The following is a 22,739-nucleotide window of genomic DNA, read 5'->3' as shown; positions in this document are numbered from 1 at the left end:
AATTCACAGCTTAATTCTTCAGGCTACTGCCGAATAACACCAAGATGTTGTTTAAAGTATTGCCATCCCTTGAAAGCCATGGAAACAGGAAAATATTTTGAATGAACAATTATGATTATTGAGTCAAGAAGAACATTGTTAAAAATAATTATTCTGTACTTCTGACCTTAAAATATTCACCTTTGTTAATTTTTACAACAGAGAATTAAGAGACATGTGAATGACTAGCATGTCTCAGCCACTTCTGGCACAGAGTATTGCGGTATAAGCCCTCTTAATTACTTAGGATCAGGAACGAAAAATAACAAAGTCAAACTGTATACGATAAGCAACAGACTAGCATTATTCAAATTGATATTTGCTCTCAATAAAAACTTCCTCAACCCCACTCATGCCAGTGTTGCCTGTGAATAATTATTTCCAAAAGCATAGGGCTGTTCCTAGGAATCTGAAAGACATTTCCAGTAATGCCAAGCCCTGGAGCAACAATCAAGCGTTAGCTAACATTTGACAAAACCATGGTAATTGTGTTTGTTGAATGAAGAAATACATTGAGAGGAGGAAACAGCAGATAAAAAATCTTCTGCAACCTCATAACCTTCTGTGGAAACTCCCCACCTTTGAACAGCACGCATGCTGGCTCTCCTATCATGTTTACTTAAGCTTACAGGTACTGATGTTATAGGTCAGGATTTTCCCAAGTTTTATTTCAAGCCTTTCTCAGAAAACACCCAGCCATTTCAAAAAACTTTAATACATCAATGTGAAAGGGGAAAGCAGTGAGGCTGCAGGAGCTGGGACAGAGTATTCTCAGTGATGTTTTTATGCTGCCAAAGTCGACTGCTAGTTTCAGCAAACTGACAGGCAGGCGTGTTCAACACATGTGCACATGCACGTGCAGCTGCACTGTGGGGGCACACTGCAGCATTGACATTCAGGGAGCGGGATGAGCGCCAGCATCAAAAGAAACAGCTTCACACTAATTTCTTATTTTTTAATTAACATTTGTCAAATTTGGATAGAAGCCCAGACTGCAAAATTTGAATGCAAAATTCAAAGATCTCAGAAGCTGGAAATGTTCACATGCAGGCTCTTGATTCATGCTTAGCCCTATTTATATGTCATGCAAAGATGACTTAATTGCTCTTACTGTAATTCATAGTAATATTCATGGTGATTTTCTTGTATGTCACAGTGCATTGCAGAGAGATACTCCAAGAAAGTGCCAGTGTTTAACAGTAGATGGACATTTGTTTTCCTTTTCAAGAAAGACTTTTTTCCAAAGTTCCCCTCTTTCAGGGTGGGGAGGGGGAAAGACTTTTAACACTATCTGCAGAAAAGAGTAGGAGTGCTTTGACCAGATCTGGGAGCTGTTTATAACACATTTAGCAGTTTCTAAAACTCATGTGAACTTTCAATTCACTTTCTCTGCACAGCATTCGCTGCAACTAACTTGTGTCATCACTGAAATACTGAATTCTTGGCATATGATGGAAAAAACATTATTCAACTCTTGCTACTTCAGTGTTAAGTCGCTCAATCCAGTTCTAATATAAAGAATCTCCTGTGGAGTAAGAGGTAAAAATCCAGTCCTTACTTAGCATTCTTCACCAGCAGAGCACATATTATTCAGCAAATCATGCTATCCGCTGACCTTAGAAGAGAATGAGGATTAGAATGGAGTATTATATTTATTACCTTCGTACTTTTAATCATCTTGGCATCACTCTCAAACACCCTAAATGGGCTGCAAACAGCACCTTCACTACAGTAACAGTATTAAGTCTATTCCCAGTTCCTAGTAGGATACTTAGATCCGTTCCATTCTAGCCTAGAGATTAGAGAGCCCCAGAGATGCTGTATACTAGGTAAGACACTGAATCAGGTTATGAGGTTCAGAGGGATTTCAGAGCAGCAGAAACCCTAAGTAATGCATTGCTAGCCTTCCTCTGGAGCTTTGGGGAGTACATGCAGGAGAAAGCTGGCTACTGATGAGCTTTACCCAGTCACACATTTCCAAGAACCGAGTCTCAGTTCGTTAGGACCACATATAGGACTAAACTATTGCAATCCTCATGGCAAGGATGATGATGGCTTCTCTGACCAGACGCAGCGAAAGAAACTCCTGTTCTTCCTCCATCTGCACTACTTACGGACCCATCTACAGCTAGCTTCTAAACGACACCGTGCCTCCACGCCGGTCAGGAAGGTGAAAACAATAATGGACTTTGGAAGAGGAGAGCTCTGCCTAGGAGTTAAGTGTTAGGAATAGTACTTCTGTCCCCAAATATTCTTCAGAAGATAGGGGACTTTTATAGCACACCCCAGCTTCACATGTACCCTACTACATCCTATCCCCTACATCTTAGGGACACCTTAATTCCATTAGTCTTCAGTTCTGACCTTGTGTTAGATACAAGCGTTGTAGGAAATAATGTGATTTAGTTTTAATGTGGCATCTGCTTCCTGCGTTGATCCAGCAGTGGAATAATTACACGGATAATTGCTTTTTTAGAACAGCCTTTCAGACTTCTCATGGCAGACCCCATTGCTCTCCTCATGCTTTCAAGGAAGGTGGTGTGGCTACTTGCTGGCTCAGCAGATTGCTTTCAAAGCAGGGTCAAGTGATTTTACTGCTCCTTGGGCAAATGCTATTCTTTGCTAGATGAAAATTAAGGGCCACATATCACTCTCATGACAACAAAAGTGTCATGCTTAGATCAATGCAGTGTCAGACAGTACTGTGAAAAATAATGTAAAATAATTACATAAAATTAGCACACAGTAGTTTAGAATTACTTTGGCATAAAGGACACTAGCTTCCCTTCTGGAGATCTTTCTACCACATTAGAGTTTTTTTTTTTTTTTTTTTTTAAATACAGGAAGAGTCTTGATTCACATAAGGGAAGGTTTTTATTAATTTTATTTGTTGTATTAGCACAAAGGAGGAGTTTTGTGGGAAAGAATTTACATAAACAGCATTTATACAGCACACCATTTTCAATCCAAAAGCATCTGTGTGCTTTGCAGGCAATGCAGAAGGGATTGCTTTATCCTAAATTGAAATAAACCTGCTGAAGTAAATATGCAGTAGCAACACCACCTTACAAAAGGAACATGAATAACTTTTCTAATTTAAGCTGGATGTGGGAGGATATAGGTAGGCAGCAAAAGAGGTTGGAAACTGATTTCYAGTGTGTTTCATAGAGACTGTTGGCAGCTGCTTGCACAGGTAAATTATAATATCCAGCATTTACATATAGCTTTTCACTTATTAAAATCTGGTGGGGGAGTTGTTTTTTGTTTTTGTTTTGGGGGGTTTGGGTTCTTGCAAATGAAATACTGAAGCACAAAGTTGAGAAACTTGCCACCCATGGTACTGACTGGCTGTAAGTCAAGTGTCTTGACTTTTACACAGGACAGATCCATTGTTTCTAGAAAATACCGCTGACCTGATGAATTTGCTTTTAAGTGAGACAAATTGTTGCAAGATGAATGCAATTACCTACAGAAGTTAGGGGAGGAATGTGATATAACTGGAATTGTAACAGTTTTGTCTACAGCTTACAAACAGTGCTAATCCAAAGCATGTACTGGTACGTTAATAAGGCTTGYTCTTCACTCCACACTCCTTCATTACCTTATATCCTCTAGAATCACTTCCTACTTCATGTTTACCAAGAGAGAGTGAGCTTACTGTTGCCATTACATTTCCGGCCCTTTCTCCCTACATTTTTATTCTCATTCCATATTACACATCTAGATTCGGCAACATTTCTGCCTGATAGAGATCAAAATTAGGTGTTCTGACACAATGACAGAAATCAAGAATAATCCAAATGAAGTCAGTGGGGCTCTACTACATGCTGTAAATGAAAGCAACATTTGACTCAATGCTAATACAAAGTGATTCTGAAATACAGTGATGATACCAAAAAGAAAAACAGAAAGGCAGCCGTGATCTCCTAATAGCAGTTTTCACATTCGCTGGCCTTTGTGTAGATTTCCTTTTCATTGCTTCTGTTACAGGCAATGTAAAAATAAAAATAACTAAAAAAACATCCATGTCAGAGGACTACTCAAAAAAGAAAAACAAATAGTGAGGAATGGGGTTGTGCATTCACAAAGTTGTGTAGGGCTCAGCTGCAGCTCTGAATTGCCCTTGGAGCACACCAAGATTGTTCCAGCACTAGTGGGGAGTGTGTTACGTTGTGTTGTCTCTCCCCCCTCCACCCCCCACAACTATTGTCTAATTTCTGCTTTGCACCTTTGTCCTTACAGAAACATAACAGTGAAGTTACTTACGTTACCAACACATCAAGGTCAGAATAAATTCAAGGCTTTACTACAAATACAGGGAAAAGAATCTTGGCTCATTTAATTCATAACAACTTGGGAACATATATACAATAGTGATATATACAGAACCTTTCCTGCTTCATCCTAATTATGAATAATTATCAATACTCAGAATTTCAGAGAAATATCAGCAGAACAGCTCTTGCCTGAAACATTACATATCCACCCGCCATAGGGCTAAGGAAAAGAGCCACTCCAGGAGTAAACCAAAGTCATGCAGGGCTGGGAACAGAGCCCATGTTTCATGTGAATGTCAAATGCAGTAAGCACTAGATCACACTCATCTTCACTGATCATACACAAAGATCTTCCCGGAGTCATGATGCTAACCAGTGACTGACCTTCAACCACAGTCTGATTTTCAGTGGGACCCAGTGACCTGAAGTCAACATCTTAGATTACTATGCTCAGTTCATAAACTTCAAGTGGAAGCAACAATTTACTTTGACTTGCAGCTGAAATCAAATTTGATGCAGGCTTTTAGAAAGGGTAATGCTGTATTATTTCAATATCAGCAATTAAATACTTTATATTAAATATATATAAATGGCAATAATAGACATTTTAAATTTCTTTCAATTCCTCTGCAAGCAATGTTCTTCCAGCACTGTAGAATATCTAATCAGGTTTAAAGAGTACAGGCTATGTCAGTAAAATTCTATACACTTTCACACTACTTTACATTCTACAGTGAAGTAGACATGTTCATTAATAAGAATTTATTAGTATATTTGTAAGATATCTGCAATAAATCTTTAAAGCAAAAAACTAAACATGGATCCATGTTGAGTCCAAAGTGTGCATAATGTTACTTAAAAGTGCACAAACCAGCACCTTGTTAAAAAACAAGCAAACAAAAAACCAAAAAAAMCCCCAAAACAACCAAAATAGAAAAACAAAAGGAAAAAAATCCAAAATAACAGAAAAGCAAATGATGGAAAACTGTACTTTGGGCAAACCAAATCAGTTCCAAACAATTTTAATAGGCACCTACTGTGGTTTCTGGAATCATTGTTGCATGCATATCTCTAGTCATATTTGATTTCTCTTTTAGCTTTGACTGGAGTAAGGTATGTTCCATTACACCAATTCGTATGTCCATCTGAATAGTTTCTTGCTTCAATTTTGTTAAGGCCTGTTTAATCTTCACTAGAGGAGCTGTTCAAAAAGAGATAAATAGTGCATCTTTCTGTCAACTGACTTAACACAAAAAAGCATTATTTTCCTATAATTCACTCCTTAAAATTGAATGAACAAAAGGGTGTTCTACTCTAGAGACATGATTGTACTGATACATCATTTTTAATATGCAAGATACTTTAAAGATGAAAATAGGCAGTGACAATTTTGCTATCTTCCTGACATCTTGGATCTGCATAAAGATGTGCATAAACATTAGGATAGGTTTGTCAATGATGTATTTTGCTCAGCTGTAAGCCTCATCCTCGTAGCTGACTTGGGGTTTGGTAGAGAACAGAAGACACCTTCAACAGGAGGTCCTCTTTACCTGTGAAAAAGCTATTAAAATGTTTTGTGCTCCACACTTAATTTCTAGTCCCTCACTTCCAACTAGTATCATCCTAGAGATGCTGCTGCATCATGTTGATCCTTATGATTTTAGGCTTTGGAGTTTATCCTGATCCTTGGCCACGCTGTAATACAAAAAGGGTGTTGTGAGGTAGGTGAATAGCTCCTTCACACTGAAGTGACAGCGCACAAAATTTACTTACAAAACAACAGCTGTGACTATTTAAGTAAATTAGCTGTAGTGGTTACAGCTAAATACAGATACAGCCTGTATATTTAGCCATACTATAATGTGCATCAATTTGTTTCTGCATTCACACTCCTTATAGAGTTGAAACAGAATTCCTTCATCAGAAAAAAATAAACCACCAAACCCTGAGTCTGAGACAAACTAATTCAAATAGCTACATAGTTTTACATATTGAAAAAGTTCATCACAAACACCAAAATGAATTTTTTGATTCCAGCCAGCCTTATCAGGGAATCTAATAGCTACTGCCAGTAACAATTTGAGAATTAACTGGGCTTGAACCTGCAAATGTGTGAACTGCCTCCAGTAAGTTACCAATTATTCAAATCAGAGCCCCCAAAGTTTTGTCTTAAATTTTACAGATAATTTACCAAAGGGAGGAAATGCTGGCATCCCTAGCTTCCACAAACCTACGTAACCTTTTGAAAGAGGCTAAGACTCCTAATTTGTTTAGACACTTTAAAAATTTTTAATACTGATATTTTAGACTAGTCCCTCACTCTGTTTATTTTTCTTTAATAGAGGACCAATTATGTATCCATCACCTGAGAAAACAGGTGCTTTGAGGCAAGAAACATACTCACCACCATCAGTCATGCTGCTTCCTTTCTCTTCCATTTCCTGTTTTACTCTCTCTAATACTTCCGTAATCTTAAATTAGAGAAGATTTTCCTAATTAAACCAGATGAATGTCAAGTTAAAAAACAAAACAAAACACTCTCCTGAATGACTGCATTCATTAAAAAAAAAAAGTCTTAATTGCTGTATACGGAGAAACAATTTTTTTCAACTATGATGAAAATTTTAATTAACCTTTAAGTAAATGTGGTAAAAATTAAGGCAAAAATTGTAACAGGTTGGCCAGGCAGCATGATATTACTGAGAATCTGCGCTTCCCAAAGCAATAGAAAGAACAGTGGAAGTGTTGCAGTGCAAAACCATACGATATCGTCGCAGACCAGGATTCACCAAATGACCATGACGACTGCCYTTCTCCTGGAAATGGCAGGGCTTCAGCAGGTGATGGTGGAACCCTGAGAAATGGCACTGCAGGAAAAGACGAAGCAGCAGCAAAGTCTGCTGGCATGGGTATAGGTATGTGAAATGCATGTATGAAGAATAAAATACATTTSAGCACTGACTATCAACCAGTGTGCCTCTATAGACAATGAAGAAAAGCAACTATATGATTCTAAGCCACAGTCAAGGTAATTATTTAATATTTTTGGCTGTAATATAAAAATGAAAAGCCTTTCATTAAGGCTTCAGTAAGCCTTTTCAGTTAAAAACAAGCAAACAAACAACCCCCCCCCACGTCACTACATTTTTATTGCGTGCCTACAGTGTTATCCATATCGCCTAGTGGGCTGAGACTTGATCACATCTTTGAGAGCAAGTCTGTGGTAATATCCATTATGTCTAGTTTAGCTCAGATATGCACCACTATATTAAACTAGTTCAAAGTCTACCAGCCTGTAACATATTTTTCTTTACTAATCTGCCAACAATTTCCAAAGCACAAAAACATTTTAAATCTGAAATCATAGAGTACTCTCTTTTTCAAAATTACTACTTGGAGAGTAAAATAGAAAGAAGCTCTAATTCTGCGGAAGCCACACACTAAGAAATCTTTGACAGAAAATTTTTGTTAAGCTGCTATGATTATTACCTACTTAAAGTCTCAAATCTCTTTTACGATTTCCAACAAGTTCTTAAGCCATGGTCTATTACATGACTATTTCAGACATATTAGCATCTAATAAATAAAGTGGACTTTTCAAATCCAAACAACAGAACTGTTAAAAAAAATTCTGAATTGGACAAATGATTGAAATATTTGGAAATCTGAAAGTAAATATGAATGAAAAGCCATGAAACTCAAAAACTTGGGGCAATTAGGAGTCTGGGTTTGGGGTTTTTCTATTTGTCACAACATGGATTTAAAAAAAATTACCTGAAAAACAGTACTAAATAGTAGCATAATTTGACTGGCATCAAAAAGTTACTATTTAGTCAAATAATGTTTCAAATGCTTGGAAGGTGAAAATTTCTTATTTTTTGTGTTCAGTTTTAGCAAAATAAGAGTTGAGCTTTTCTTCTTCCATAGACTTTATAGACGCGACTTGATTAATTCTCCACAATTCTAGGAGAGAGGCTATAACATACAGAACATTTACCCTCATTTACAAATTGGGGAAATTAGGAGAGCTCACAAATAGTTTGCCCAAGTTCACAAGTTAAAATCAATGGCAGCCTGGGATGAAAATTCAGGAATTGGACTTTCACTAAACAAACACATTAAGCTTTAACACAAGAACATATCAGAAAAAACTAAGTTTATAAAACTGCAAACACTGAACATCAAGTCTCTGAAATTTATTTTAAAATAAGCAGAATGCAAATTATGTGAAGATGTGTTTTACCTCTGAAAGCACTTTAATCCTTTCAGTTACTCCTCCACTTCCCTCCTGGTACTTTTCTCTAGCCTGGAAGGAAGCAAATTTTTTGCTGTAATGATAAAGCTGAAGACATACATGCATATAGCTCACAGAATTTATTACACCAGAACTTGCTGTCATGGGTCACAAGCCCAGAAGTTCTCCCACAGAGTCCCAACAACATTAACAGGGCAATACATATGAGGATGGGCTTGAAACATCAGCCTGTGCAATGATTATCATTCAGAAATTTAAAGCAGTTTTAAAAATTTTGAGTAACAGCCCTAATGCATATACAGTAAGAAGTAGGTTTTCCTAATTATTTACATGCGAGGACACAAACACACAGAAAATTTGTAATGGAGACAGAACCTAATACTGAAATCCAGAATACTTTCTCCTCAACGGTAAATTACTCTCTTGAAGTTTCAGTTTATGACTCAAGTAGACAATGTAAGCTGCTGTTTCTTTAGCTGCAAACAAATCAAAAGATACTGCTGCAGCAATCTTTTTCAAGGTGTTATGAAAAATAACTTTGAGAATATTTTATATATTCTGAAATTATGTTTGCAGTCATTCTACAGTGAACCCTCTCTCCGCTACCCCATATACCTGGAAATCAGGAGACATCAAAAATCATCATGCATCAACACATTTTTACTTGGTTTATTGAACACAATGAGTTTACACAGCAATGTTGCACACAGGTGTTCCTAGTTTATTAACTGAGGTAGGTAACAGTCATATTCGATACTTCAGTTTAACAGCAAGGTAAACAGCAAGCAGAAAAGTCAAATCCCGTTAGTCTTATTTTTATGTGATGCCCAGAAACATGAGCAAAAGGGCTAGCCAAACGGCAGCTTATACAGGACTCCTAACTAGAAAATTAAGAAGCTTCTCAAACAGCAGTCTATTAGGACAAAAACTAAATGAAGTAAAGTGGTAATCAGGGTGCTTTGTGCAAATTAGCGCAAGTAATCAATGTAAGAGATGAGTGCTGGACTGACACTGTAGTTTTTCCACTCATCACAGATGTGTGAACTTCACAGGGAAAGCAGAACTAGCAATTTACTAGCAGCTCAAGACTGGCAACAGATTTACATAATATTCATGCAAAAAACATTTACTTTCCTTTGTAGAATAGCTGAATAAAAATTGCTAATTTAGCTTAACAACTATATAATTTGACAGCCAATCAAGTTTTCCCATGGTTTACATCCAACAGCAGAATTCACAGAACACTCCCCCAATTCTTCTTAATAAGAGTTAATAGAAGTTAATAGAAGAGAAGGCAACCACAACAGGTCTGTGCATTACCTCACTTAACAAGGCTTGTGCTGAACGGTATTCTTGAACCAAATGCTCCAACTGATTGTTGATGTACTTTTCCCTGCTGTTGATCTTTTCCAACGTTCTGCTGATTTCATTATGAAGTTTGTCAAGGTAACCCTAGAAAATCATATTCTGTGGGCTGACAGTATACAGATAACATGTAAAGAGCATTAAAATGATGCTGTAATTCAGAAAGGATATGGAATCCTACAAGTGAGAGAAAAATAGTACAGCACACTATGTATAGCCAATGAAGAATTATTCCCTGATGTCTTCTGTTTCACCCAACTTCAAAATATGTACTTGAGCTGTAATGCTTCCATCATTTCTCCCACAAAATTAATTACAAATGTCACCATCAATAAGTTATTTTAACAGCAGCATTTGACAGTGCTTTGGGTTTTTTTGTTTTTTGTTTTAAATCAACTGTTATTCAGATTGTATTACTCTATTTTGCCCTCTGTAGTCAGGATGTACTTATGCTAATGATATGTTAATGAACTATTATATCCCTGTTAATCCTCAGATATAAAACTCTACTTCCCACAAGATCTCTTTTGCCAGTCCCACTGTCCTTAATCATCATTATCACATATTTCCTTTTTAGTTGTACAGCATTATCTTAAGTAAAATAATATAATTTTCAATCTAGCTCTAAATGCATATCTAATAAAAGAGAAAATAAAAACACTGATACATCAGTGGAATATTCAGCACATACAAGACATACCCTAGTTTCTTTCAAAGCAGATTCAATTCCATCCTTATGCTGATGCATTTGATCTACATGGATCCTCCAATCCTAAAAAAGAGATGCCACAAAGTAAAACACAAGTAAAATACAGCTTTATCCTTCACTGGTTGCTAAAGAAAGGCCGATACGCAACTCAGGGTCAGTCCTCTTGTGTATTATTACCACATATCATTCTGCCACTGCTATGTTCATAGCCAGAGGCACTTGCTTAACATGACAGTTGATAAATCTCCTAAACACCACAATGTGATGCTCAGATCTAGAAACAAACACTGACATGCTCAGCGATAGGACAGTAGCTATGCTTTTTAGAGTCTGTTTGATCTTCATGGAAGTATTTCTGCTAGAAACCACTCTGGGCACAAATATTGAAAATATTGATTATAGCTCTGCTAGCTCAGCTTATTCTTAGGGAGAGAAAATAAGTGCTTTGAATGTCCAAGACCTACAAATTTCAGAACTATCCAATCTTTCTTTTCTAGTTAAGCCTTACTGTTATCAGGAGGAAGATGGAAAGAAATGAAAGATGCAGCAATAACTAAACTTGTTTTCAATAGTGGGACAAAGCTAGAAGGGAAGAAAATTATTTGCAGCAGCTAGGTCATAGGAAACATACATGGAGTCAGGCATGGGGGAAGACAAAAGGGGCTGTTTTAACTTGACTAGGTAGGCATCTTTTACTTTGAAATCAATTCCAGTCTCAATATTTATCACAAGTTTTCACTTATCAGTCCAGACTTTTATATCCCCAAGACCAAGAGCACAGCTGCAGGCAGTACTTTGAGTTCAGAATGAAGCAGAGTAGCAGCACTTCACAATTAATGTTATTCCAATATTGTGTTTCTGAACATACTAAAAGATTTTTAATCTTTTGGTAGTGTATTGGTCAAGGTGTTAAAAAATAAAGTGATGCTGATAAATCTTTATCACTTGAAATCAAAGTTTAGCAGACTTTCTTGTAAAATAGGTACAAAACAGCAGAACATGGCAGCTGCATACTTAAACATGTGCCTTCCTTCAATCACAAAGAGTTTCCCTGACTTGAAGTGAGGCTATTCTACTCACCTGCATAGGACATGCACAAAACTACCAAAGGACTGGTGCTTCTATCAGATGAGCACATGTGAGCACCTTCAACAGCTGTTCAGCCCATGAGGCTTGCTCAATATTTATAGGCATGCAGCTGCCCACTAGTCTCTTCAGGAATTAAACAAAGGCTAGTAAAGAAAATGTGTGTATGCTGTCTGTAGGGTCTTACATTGGCAGCAGATTCAAGATCCTTTTCTTGGTCTGGTGACAATTGCTAGCAATTTGGCAAATGTTGGAGTTTAAAAAAATAAAATAAACAACAAACACCGCAAAACAAACAACCCCCCTGAAACTTTAAAAATACAATCAATTTTCTAATGCACTCTGTGAAACCATTAACCCTCTCCTGACACAACATATGCATGCACAGCTGAGGAAACTGAATATGATGCTTTTCTTTATAGAAAGAAAAAAGTCAAACTAGAGTGAATATTTTTTCCAGTTATTTCTGAAAGCACAGAAACTAGAAGAAGTAGAATCCTCTTTTCATGTTCATTTTGACACATTCCTTAAAGTCAAGAGATGGTGCATTGAAATGGGAACTAGTAAAACTCAGTTTCTACTGTGGCTTTAATTTTCACTGTACACATTTATCAAGCTTTCATTTCTTAATGTGGGAATCAAGTATCATGTTCTCTGTAACAGGTGAGCTTGCTGAATACCAGTGGAAGGTAGCCAAAACCAGAAGTTTCTTCACATAGAAGAAGGCAACATAGCATAAGACAGGCAAGCAATTTAACATGTATTTGGCAGCTCAGCCTTCTTTTGGCAAGATCAATTATCTTTCATTGAATTCTCTATCACTGCTACAGACTGCTCCACCACCCCAACTATCTGGGCCACTACAAATGAGCAATTTCACTATTGCACCAATCTGCGAGTGCTATACAAGCTCTGAGAAAGAATGCTTGTGGCAGTGCCAGAAAAGGGCACTACACTTTGACTGGCCAAAGGTAGATGTCTGCATCTGAGCTCCTCATTCTAGATTCCTTGGACTGGATTATGGAGAGAAACACACATTTCTAGGAAATGATAAATTTCATCTTGAGGTAGCTATCTAGCTAGACAAGTAAAATCAGTCCTAAGAGTATTCCTTTCTTTTTGCTGAATATAAGGACAGCCCATGATGACAAGATCAGACATACAGACCTACTTTACTGACATTTAAAGTTCAGCAARATGAATTCCATACAATCAACCTTTTATGCGTCTGACAAAACAGTTGCATATTAAGAAGCTCCTCAGTTATCTTCCAGGAAGAGCTATTAATAGCTGCTAGACTGAAGGTATAATTTTTCAAAAGTATGAATTCACTGGAAATGTTTAACGATTTAAGAAGTTTCCACTGAATTCACGTAAATGTATGAAAATAAGGTGCCCTGCTGGTAGCAGGAAAAAAAAAAATTATTATATAATATTGGAGAAAACCCTACTGTGAAGTATTTCTTGTAGGGTCAAAGTAAGCAACAAAGGTTCTGAAATGATAGCCCTGGAGAAGATTATTATTTAGAAGACTATTAATAATGATAATAATATAATTATTAACAATTCTGGGCATGACAAAAAAAGAGAATAAATGTAAATGGAAATGTAATCAACACTGCTGATTCAAATTACACTTTATTCACCAAATGTACACACACAAATCCACTCTCACATACCTTATTGTCAGTCCTGACTGTAACTTTCAGCTGTGGAAGTACACGTTCCACTTCCAGATTCCACTCTGCTGCATCTGTTGTGGACTCCAAAATCTCTTCTTGCTTTGTAGAATCACTCATGCCCTGCATTAAAAAAAAAAAAAAAAAGTTTTATACAAGAGATAATCATTATACCTAGTGAGAACTGTTGGAAACCACATTACAATGCCTTACAGTGTTTATATCAGTAAAACACTTATATCCAGAAAGATCTAGAACTACAGATATAACTGAATTTTTAATGGCTTTCTTTGAATTCATAAAGATTAGGAATTGAAATAATACGTATCTTTTCTGAACATACATAGAATTTAGAAGAAATGCATATAATAAAAAATTATAATACATTTCAAAAACAACAGGGAAAAATAATAAAAATACATTTAAGAAACTAACGCCACGTTTCTCTAACGGTCTCTGCAAAAACATCTTGCAAATGTTTCCAGCACCCTTGCAGGGAGATCACTTTAGAAACTGGCTGTATATTTTTCTTTTAAAATAAGCTAATTCATTTCAGTTGGAATATTTTTCAAGTTTAGGCTCTCCAAGTATTTTCAGAATTAAGCCTAGCATGAATAAATTGGAGCTAAACATGTAAGATCTCTTAAAAGAGGACTGATGAGTAACAACTTACTGATTTGTAAGTTTGTGCCTTTAGAACATTCAGATCGATGAAATTTTCTTCATTGTCTGACTCTTCTTCCTTCAGAAAAGTTGCAAAGCAAGACTTCAGTAATTATTGCATAATCTTTTTTCAAATTTTTTATTTTGCAGGAGTATAGGAAAAGGGGTATTAAATTCCAAATTTATGAACAAACCAAAACATGGAGAGTTTTTGAAAATGGAGCTTGCATTTACTTAAAATCTTCTGAGGACACTCCGCATCTTCTGGTACAAGGAGGCAGATAGAAACTACCTCACATTTCCCTGGAAATGCTACAGGATTAAAAACCAACCAAACAAAAAACATGACATGAGCCATTATCAAGAAGTTACAATACCACAGAACTATTTTGGCGTAACCAAGCCCTAAAACTTTGCCTTTAAAAGAAATAGAAAAAGCCAGACCTGTACACAGTATTCAAGATGAGGTTTGCATCATGAATTTAGATTTGCAGAATGATGCTGTCTTTTACGGAGGTCCAGAACGATGCTTTCTGTTTCGCTCCATTTTTTTTCCTAATAACTCCAAGCAATCAATTTGCTTTCTTGCCCATGACTGAGCATGGTGATGATGGTTTTATAGAATTATCTTTTATAGCCTCAAGATTGCATTTCTCAGTGATCATGATCAGCTCAGAACCTATCACTGCATATGTAAAATCAAAGATATTTTTCCCATGTGTTACCCTCCATTTATCTATGCTGAACTTCACCTGCCATTTTATCACCCAGACACTTCCCCCTTGTGCAGTTTGACCTTCTGTAGTTCTCCTCAGTCAGCCCTTGTCTTTTCCTCTCAAGCCAGCTTTCATTATTCACCCTTTTTCTAAACAATTCTTGAATGCTGCAATAGCACAGGTCTTAGTACAGACACCTTCAGGACTCAATTAGTGAAAACTTGGGAGCTTATTCCTGTACCTTACCTATTTTTTAAACTAACAAGGACCATGTAGTTTATTTTCTTCTGGCATGTTTGGCCCTTAGCCCCCCAGTTCTGTAAGGAATTAATGGTGACTAGATTAGGACTTTCTTCTGCTAAACAAACAATATGTACTTGTGCAGCACACAGAAGAATGTATTACAACACCACTACAAGAACAAAATAAAAGTGCAGTTATCAGAACTGAAGATCAAAACTGAACAGATCTGGCTGGACTAGCTACTGTTCACGTGGTTCCCCAAGACTTATAGGACTAAGCATGTCTGTATCAGCCTCATCAATTTTATCTGAAAGAAGCAAAAACAGAAAAACAATCGAGGAAGCTCATCATTAGCATTTAACCACTAGCAATCCCGCTAAATTCAATTATGCATGCGGGTAATATATTCAGGATGTATCAATATATTGGCAGCAACAATGGATTGGAAATAAATTATTATATCAGCACATAATTAAACCCTGTAGAACCAACAGGGGCTCCAAAATGTGGTCATCTGCATGGTATAAACCTAGTTTGGGGTTTTACAAACTTCAGAGATCTCACTGAATGTTAGCTGTGAAAATCATGGTCTCAGACACAATCTCAGAGCAAATACAGAGGTTCTTYGAAGGGCTTCATCTGTGCTTTAGTTACATGTTTCCTCCCCACTTCCCCATTTAAACCTTAAACCTTAACAAGACACAAGTAAGAGCAGATAGCTGACTGTTTTCATATTTAAAGCTTTTAGCCAACAGTTTTAAGTTTTGAGGCTTGTCAAACACGCAGTATAGAATGCCTCTTTTCTTTCTCATAATTATTCAGACTTTTCCTGTGGGGACTTCATAGCAGATAAAAATGCAACCAGACATTAACACCCACACCCCAGTATTTGCATACTGCATGAAATTTAAGAATAGGCTGGAATTTTTCTTGGATAATAAAAATGAGAAAAATAAGGCAATTCTTAACAAAATTGTGGGGAAAGGAGGAAGAGAAGCAAACTCTTCAGCTTATATGTTTGAGGACTATTGTGGTCCATGAGTTAGGCCACATTCAGAGCCATATGATAACGTTACTGGCACACTACTTCCCACATTTGTGACCTTCAGCTGTTTCCAAGCACTTGAAAAAGCTAGATAGAAAAAAAAGATGGTTCTGGCATATTCTATCCAGTATTGCTGTGCCTAAGACTCCAGAAAATTCTTTTGTCCTCAAATAATTTACTGACCTAGCAAGCGAGCACTCTTCAGGCACAGCTTTGACTATTTTGGTTTCTGATCTATATTTACTTTGCGCAGAATCATCACCTTTTGGTTAAGTCAGATGTGAAACTAACTTCTTTTTGTTATTTCCACTTCAATCATCTTCAACTAGCTTCCCTCTCCAGAAAAGTCTTGTTTAAGTCAGCAGTAAAAAGATGTACTTCTAGGACACCAACAGAGGTTTGTGAAAATGAAAATGCCTCCTTGGGATCACATTATGCCACTAGGCTGCAGACAACGAGAATCCAACTCTCAAAAACAATCTGCTGAGAAAGTCAATCAGCAACAAAACTTCTATTCAACATCCACCCATCACTAAATGCTAAAAACATATTTGAGCTTATAGCCTTATTTCATAAGCTGTTTCACAGACAAGGCAACTTCACTGTAACGATTATAGGTGAACAGGCATAAACAAAAAAGTTGATCCTCAAAAATTGCCATTGTGGTGGAAAAATGTATTTCAAAGCTCTTCAAACTATAATCTAYAGGATATAGGAATAATTTATACCTTTTTCTTCACATCAATCATGGTAATTAGAGCACATAGAAAGATGTATTCGCAGTCTGAATGGATGACAGGATATAAACATTTTATTCATAGAATATATTGTGATGAAGTGCCATTATATTGCCCTTCAGAAACAATTCTGTAACTTTTATTTAGGTCATTGCAAGTGTTTTAAAACAAATCTTCAGTCTCTAGAAAAACTTTTTCATCTACCCTACTCCCAAATCTTCAGATCAACTAAGTATCAAAGTTACTGTTTGGTATTTACAGTAAAGTCTGATTTATGACAGTTAGCTCTCTATTAATAAAATGCTGAGCAACTATTTAAACAAATATTAGCCAATTCTGGAAGCCGGGATTGGTTCAAGTGTCATTTAACATCAATAACAGCTTGTCTCAGTAGAAAATAAACAGTTCTGAATCTATGTAATTTTAATGTCTTGTTAGATACTGCCACACTTCATATTAACTATAAATGCTCATTAGCCTATATGTTCTGTCCTGAAGAGTTTATAATCTTATCTAAAAGGAAACAAAAAATCCTACAGAAAAGCTGATGATATAGGAAAGAAGATGCAGGAAAAAAGCGTGAGGAAACAGACAGTAGAAAATACTTCCTAAACAAAGCCAAATAAAATGAATAGTGAGTAAAATTCCCTCATAGTTGACCAATACCAACATAATCAAAACCAGCCAGGTAAACTTACCACAACTTCCTCTTCCAGTTTATTAAGTGTTAATTCTGCATCATCTTCTGTTATTTCTTCTTCTTCTAGCTCTTCTGTTGGATATATTGGTCTGTAAAATGTTCAAAGAACACCAGCTTTTAAACACAGTTAATAAGATGTTATTCTGTAAATTCTCCTAATCAAACAAAAGACTTCATGAGAAATATGGATGATGCAGAATATGACTAGACAGTGATTGGTCTCTCATATATTTAAACAAATAAAATTAATACTCAGCCTCAAAAGTCTTTGTTTATCTTGAACTTAGTCTTCAAAGCGAGGGCTAATTATTATGCTAAGCAGTACAGCACATTTGTACTGAAAAGACACCTGGGGATTAACTTTTGATTCATTTTCTCTTCTGGTCTAACTTTATAAAATTCAAGTGCAAGTCTGACAGACTCATTTTTGGCTTACTGAAATCCAAGTACTAAATAGACACAATGGTAAAATATTTCCAAGGTAGAAATTACTTCACTATATCCTGGCAAAACCAATCAGAGGTAGGGGAATGAAATAAAGAGCACTTTTAAACAAATTTTCATATACTTAAAATTATCCTTCATCTAATTTCTCCTGATATTTCCTTCACCTTAAATACTCAAAGTTACTGTAGTCTATTTGCAACACGATTCAAATAGTGTGCATACCTCCAACTTAACAGGTCAAGAATTTAGCTATTGATTAATGGGACCTAAAGGGATATTAATATTTTTCAACTCAACTGTCAGATTAGCAAACAGTTACATATAGGGAAATGAACAAAAAGAGGTAATCAGTCAACCTTTTATAAATTTAGCCTATTAATTACCCAAACTCATCCTTGCCAGTAATACCACTAAACCGTGTGAATTTGAAAGAGGAATTAATCTGACCCACTGCTTCAAGCCTAGGTGAATTTGTGTTTTGAATCTCACAGAAATATCAAATAAAACATTTCCTATCATTATCACATTTTGTCTGCTATCCTTTACAATTACAATTTACATTTGTTCATTGGAAAATGAGGTATAAGGAAGGAGTCTTAAAAGTGTACTATATACCTTTTCCAGCTAAAGCCAGTGTATTTCAAGGCTTCTTCAGCTAAACAGTCAAGAACATAGCATGCTTGTTCTCCATAACCTGCCTTTAATTTTGAGGGAGGAAAATCCACAGGCCTTCCCTAAAATAAAGAGATAATGCTGTTTAATAACTGCTACCCATCAATCAGGTTTTCCTCTCAGGAAAGTAATCAGATTTTTCACACTAATACTGAAGCGTCCACTTCATATGAAGAATTTACCAATTTAATTCACATTCTTTCCCTGTGCCACTCCAGTCAGGCAACAGAAGAGAAAACTGAACAACCCAAGGAACAATCTTAAAGTACCCAGTGAGAGGATACGCACAGGGAGCAGAAGTGTCAGAAGCTGCAAGGGAGCTGGATGGTCAAGCAGATACATGACATGCTGGCAAGGTAATGAACAGCAAAGGAGGAAATCAGGCACTGAGATTCAAATAGCAACCTTTCAACATTGCCTTGTTTGTTCCAGATTTTATTTATAATTTATTACTGTCCTGCAGAATGAACATCTTACTAAGTTACAGCTTTACTCTTTTAGCAAACAGCGTACTTAACATTGTTTAGGAGTGCACCACAGTATAATCTTCCATAAGATCATATTCTAAATATTTTACACCATTTAGGTTTTGATTTTTTATTCAACTGTACATTTTAAAGAGYAGTTAGTGAATTCTCCCTCAGGCAGCCCTCTTAAGTAGATATACTCTCCTGACCTTAAGGGTTTTTTTAACTATTGAAAAAAATCCCAATAGCTCCTGACAGTTTATGCAAAAAAATATAAACCCAATTCTAAACCATTTCTTTACTATGAGTTATACCATTGACTTCAGCAGGAGCAGGACCATAAGCACTAATTTCTGAGAATTATACTACTATATACAAGCACTATATATGTGGCAATACAAGCAGTGAAACTGATCTAATTCATTTTACAGACTATGGAACAAAACTAATTAGAACCACATATAATACCATAAGACCATTTTTGTAGCACCAAAATTTAGCACATAGGTACTGTTATAAACTTCCAATTAGCTAATTAGCATCACACAAACTTATAGACAGGAAAAAGTCTGTTCGGGAATATACTCAGACAGGGGAGGAAGTGTGATTACTGTTATTTCTGAAGACGATGAACATATTTGAAATACCCTTGGAAAGACAGCATGATAAACACTTACAAATGATCGCAGTTCTGAGAGTATTTTTGATATTATTGCATTGGGATCATCATACTCTTGTGGCTGCTCGAAGGGATGTCCTGATTTAGTGATCAGCCAAGCAGCAAGGGTACAAAACATAAAGAACTGCTCACCAGGATTAGTGGGCAGCGCAAAGTAGTGCCTGTTAAAAAGGAGAAAAAATGGTAAAAAAAGATATTTTGCATTCCTGAAGCAATTCTAAAATTACAGGTCAGCACAGGCTAGGAAAGCAGTTTCGTTAACTGACTTCTCAATGAGTGAGCCACCTGAACTAAATTCAGGATGTCTATTTTCACACACCACTGCAGTAAATTTTCTACATGCAATTCATTTGTTTCCTGTTTTAAGTTATTGTCAACATTAGACTTAGAACCAAAGGGAAACTGGGGTGTCCTCCTCCCTTCCAGCAAGATTAGGCAGCTTCAGTTAAACACCACTGAATTAACATTTCCATATAAGACCAAGTTACTCCTCTAATTTACCTGAACAGTCTTGAAATGAGTTGAGCTCAATTCTGTTCCCACTGACTTTTAGGGATGCAGAATCCACTCCATCATTCCATAAAATGTCACTAAGCAATTAAGGTTCTATAGAAAGGAGTCATTCAAATGTCACTTGCATAACATAATGCATCTTTAAAAGCTCAAAAGAATCAAAAGTCATAGACCCATAATCACCGACACCTTGTGGTCCATGAATGAGATGAGCTGGCTTTGTTTAATCTCAGGCAGTTTTCACAAGGGAAGGGACTTAAAGTGCAAGAGAAAATTTAAATTTAAAACCATCCTAAGAACAGCTTATTAAAATGGCCTGATAACAACTGTCAATGTCACACAGGAAAAAATCTACTCTAAAAACAATATGAATATGATCTACTGCTAAAGCTTTATACTTGTACCCATGACACAGGAAGCCAGGGTGGATTTGTCTCATCCACCTCTTATTTACTTTAGAAAAGTTGAAAAATGCATCAGAAATGCTTATTTCTCTCCAGTAAAAGGGGTCTAGACAAATAGCTCAAAGACAAGTATCTGTATTTGGGTCATATATCCTCCCTCATGTTATAAAAAGATAATTCTATTCCTCCAAGTGACCACATGAAAACCTGAATGGCACTTCTGTGGGGAGGAGAGAACAAATTTAACAAAGCCTGGTTGCCTAGAGAGGTGTGTCCTGTGTCTGTTTACAGTCCTCATCCATGCCATTATAGCACAGAAATCCTACCTCCTGTTCCTTCCCTAACATCCCCAAAGATTCTTCCTGACAACAACAATACATCCAGTTCCTTTTGCTCCAAAATCCCCCAAACCCCTTCCCCTTCCCATGTCCCTCAACTACCAGGTGAGCAAGAGGCATCTAAATAAGTGTATAAGCTCAGATCAGGAGCATGCTTTTGAAGTACTTCTTCCACTCTCCCCCACCTACTGTGCTTGGGGTTGCATTACAGAGCAGAGTATACAAACCGGATGTATTCTGGATGAAAGTAAATTGAAAGATGTGGTCCAAGACTGCATCTAATGGGCTGTAACAACAGCCTATTAAATGTCATCAGCAAAAAAAGTTAAATTCTTTTCCTTAGAGAGCATAAAAGTAAATTTTTAAAAGCTTTATATTTTTGTTACATTTGACATATTTATTCTCACATCTTCCTATCCTAATTTCTGGTGTATGCACTCCATCTCCTTCATTCTCTTTAAAAGTCTTCACAAATATGCTGTTACAACAGGCCCTCCCATCTTAATTGAAACAGTAGGATTTTTTAAATCTAAAGTGTTAATTAGCAGTGATATGTCATAGCTATGAAYAGACAACAGGTTTTTAAATCAATCTTAATAATAATCCTTCATCTTTGAAAATATCTGAATGCCGGCCTCTTGGCATTGTATATTTTAAACATAACAAACAATATAAAAAGCCCAAACCACCAAGCTGAATATGTGTTCACCTTTGCTAATATAATTTCTGTCTCCTAATAATTGTTATCTTGCCTTAAATAAGACGCCAAAACTGATGGGATCATTTATGTGAGATACATGAAGACTTTTGTAAGATCTGTGGGACTGTCTACTACATCCCAAATGAGAGATCAAACAGAAAAAAAGTGGGGGAAAATAAAGAGGTATTAAATACTTGGGATTTCTTTCTACTAACACTTGGATTTAGCATCTTCGATGTGCATATTCATTGGCACATTTTGATGCCTTTCATTGCAACCAAGAAGGCTATAAACTTTTAAGTCAAGAGTTTCATACTATGCCTTCAACATCTACTGTTTAAGTCTTAACCAAACCAAACTTGAGATGTGGGAACCACAAGCATAGCCAAGATGCAAGTCCACCGACCTGCAACACAGTACTAATAAAGCCCTGAATTACCAGCCCTTCCCACATCCCTGCACAAACTCAGGGCAGTCAGTGCAAAGGGGCACCTGCTCACTGCTTGTAAGGCACCTCAAGCCTTTGCCTCGTGTGACAGCACACAGGAAGGGCACAGGCAACGCCATGCGAGACTCTGAGGCGGTTTTCCTCCTCTCCCCTCCCCAGCTGGGCGTCCTGACAGACCTGAGCCCCCGATTTCCCCGACGGCAGCGGGGATTCCCCGATTTTCCGCTGCCAGGAGGAGGAGAAAGAGGAGGAGGAGGTGGAGGTGGTCCCGGGCGCCCGCGCCGCCAGCAGTGGAGCCCCTGCCCTCCCCGGGCCGCCCCCATCGGGCCCGGTGGGCGCTGCGGCGCTCGGGCCCGCACCTGGAGAGCGGCCGCATGTTGTGGCGCCGCAGCGCCTCCTCCTCGTAGCTGAGCAGCTTCAGCTTCTCCAGCACGTCCTCCATCAGCACGAACATGTGATAAGCCGCGCCCGGGCCCCGCTCCGCCGCCTCCTCCCCCCCGCGCTGCTCCCGGCCGCGGCCGCTCCCGGCCTCCTCCGCCATTTTCGCGGACCCCCAC

General features: G+C 37.2%; 1 protein-coding gene across 6 annotated transcripts; it reads right to left on the bottom strand.

The window, feature by feature from the left end:
- Positions 1-665: 665 nt before the first annotated feature.
- Positions 666-22,738, bottom strand: IFT57 (intraflagellar transport 57). 6 transcript variants are annotated; one of them, XM_026058355.1, is made up of 12 exons: positions 22,542-22,738; positions 19,778-19,940; positions 18,577-18,695; positions 17,513-17,603; positions 14,084-14,152; positions 13,411-13,533; positions 10,637-10,708; positions 9,892-10,023; positions 8,560-8,622; positions 6,721-6,787; positions 5,354-5,517; positions 666-1,654 (listed from the first exon to the last, which is right to left on the bottom strand). In XM_026058355.1, the coding sequence occupies exons 1-12, from the start codon at positions 22,721-22,723 to the stop codon at positions 1,643-1,645; spliced, it is 1,257 nt and encodes a 418-aa protein (XP_025914140.1). In that variant the 5' UTR covers positions 22,724-22,738; the 3' UTR covers positions 666-1,642. The 6 variants fall into 6 exon arrangements, 5 of the variants coding, with proteins under 5 accessions (XP_025914140.1, XP_025914138.1, XP_025914141.1 ...); XM_026058353.1 differs by lacking the exon at positions 666-1,654 and adding an exon at positions 4,353-4,814; XR_003252249.1 differs by lacking the exon at positions 666-1,654 and adding an exon at positions 5,867-6,011 and having other exon boundaries at positions 5,438-5,517.
- Position 22,739: the final 1 nt, after the last annotated feature.

The sequence above is a fragment of the Apteryx rowi genome, unplaced genomic scaffold (genome assembly GCF_003343035.1).
Source record: "Apteryx rowi isolate R43461 unplaced genomic scaffold, aptRow1 scaffold_146, whole genome shotgun sequence".
Taxonomy (NCBI): Eukaryota; Metazoa; Chordata; class Aves; order Apterygiformes; family Apterygidae; genus Apteryx; species Apteryx rowi.
This window is presented reverse-complemented; position numbering and strand designations above follow the sequence as displayed.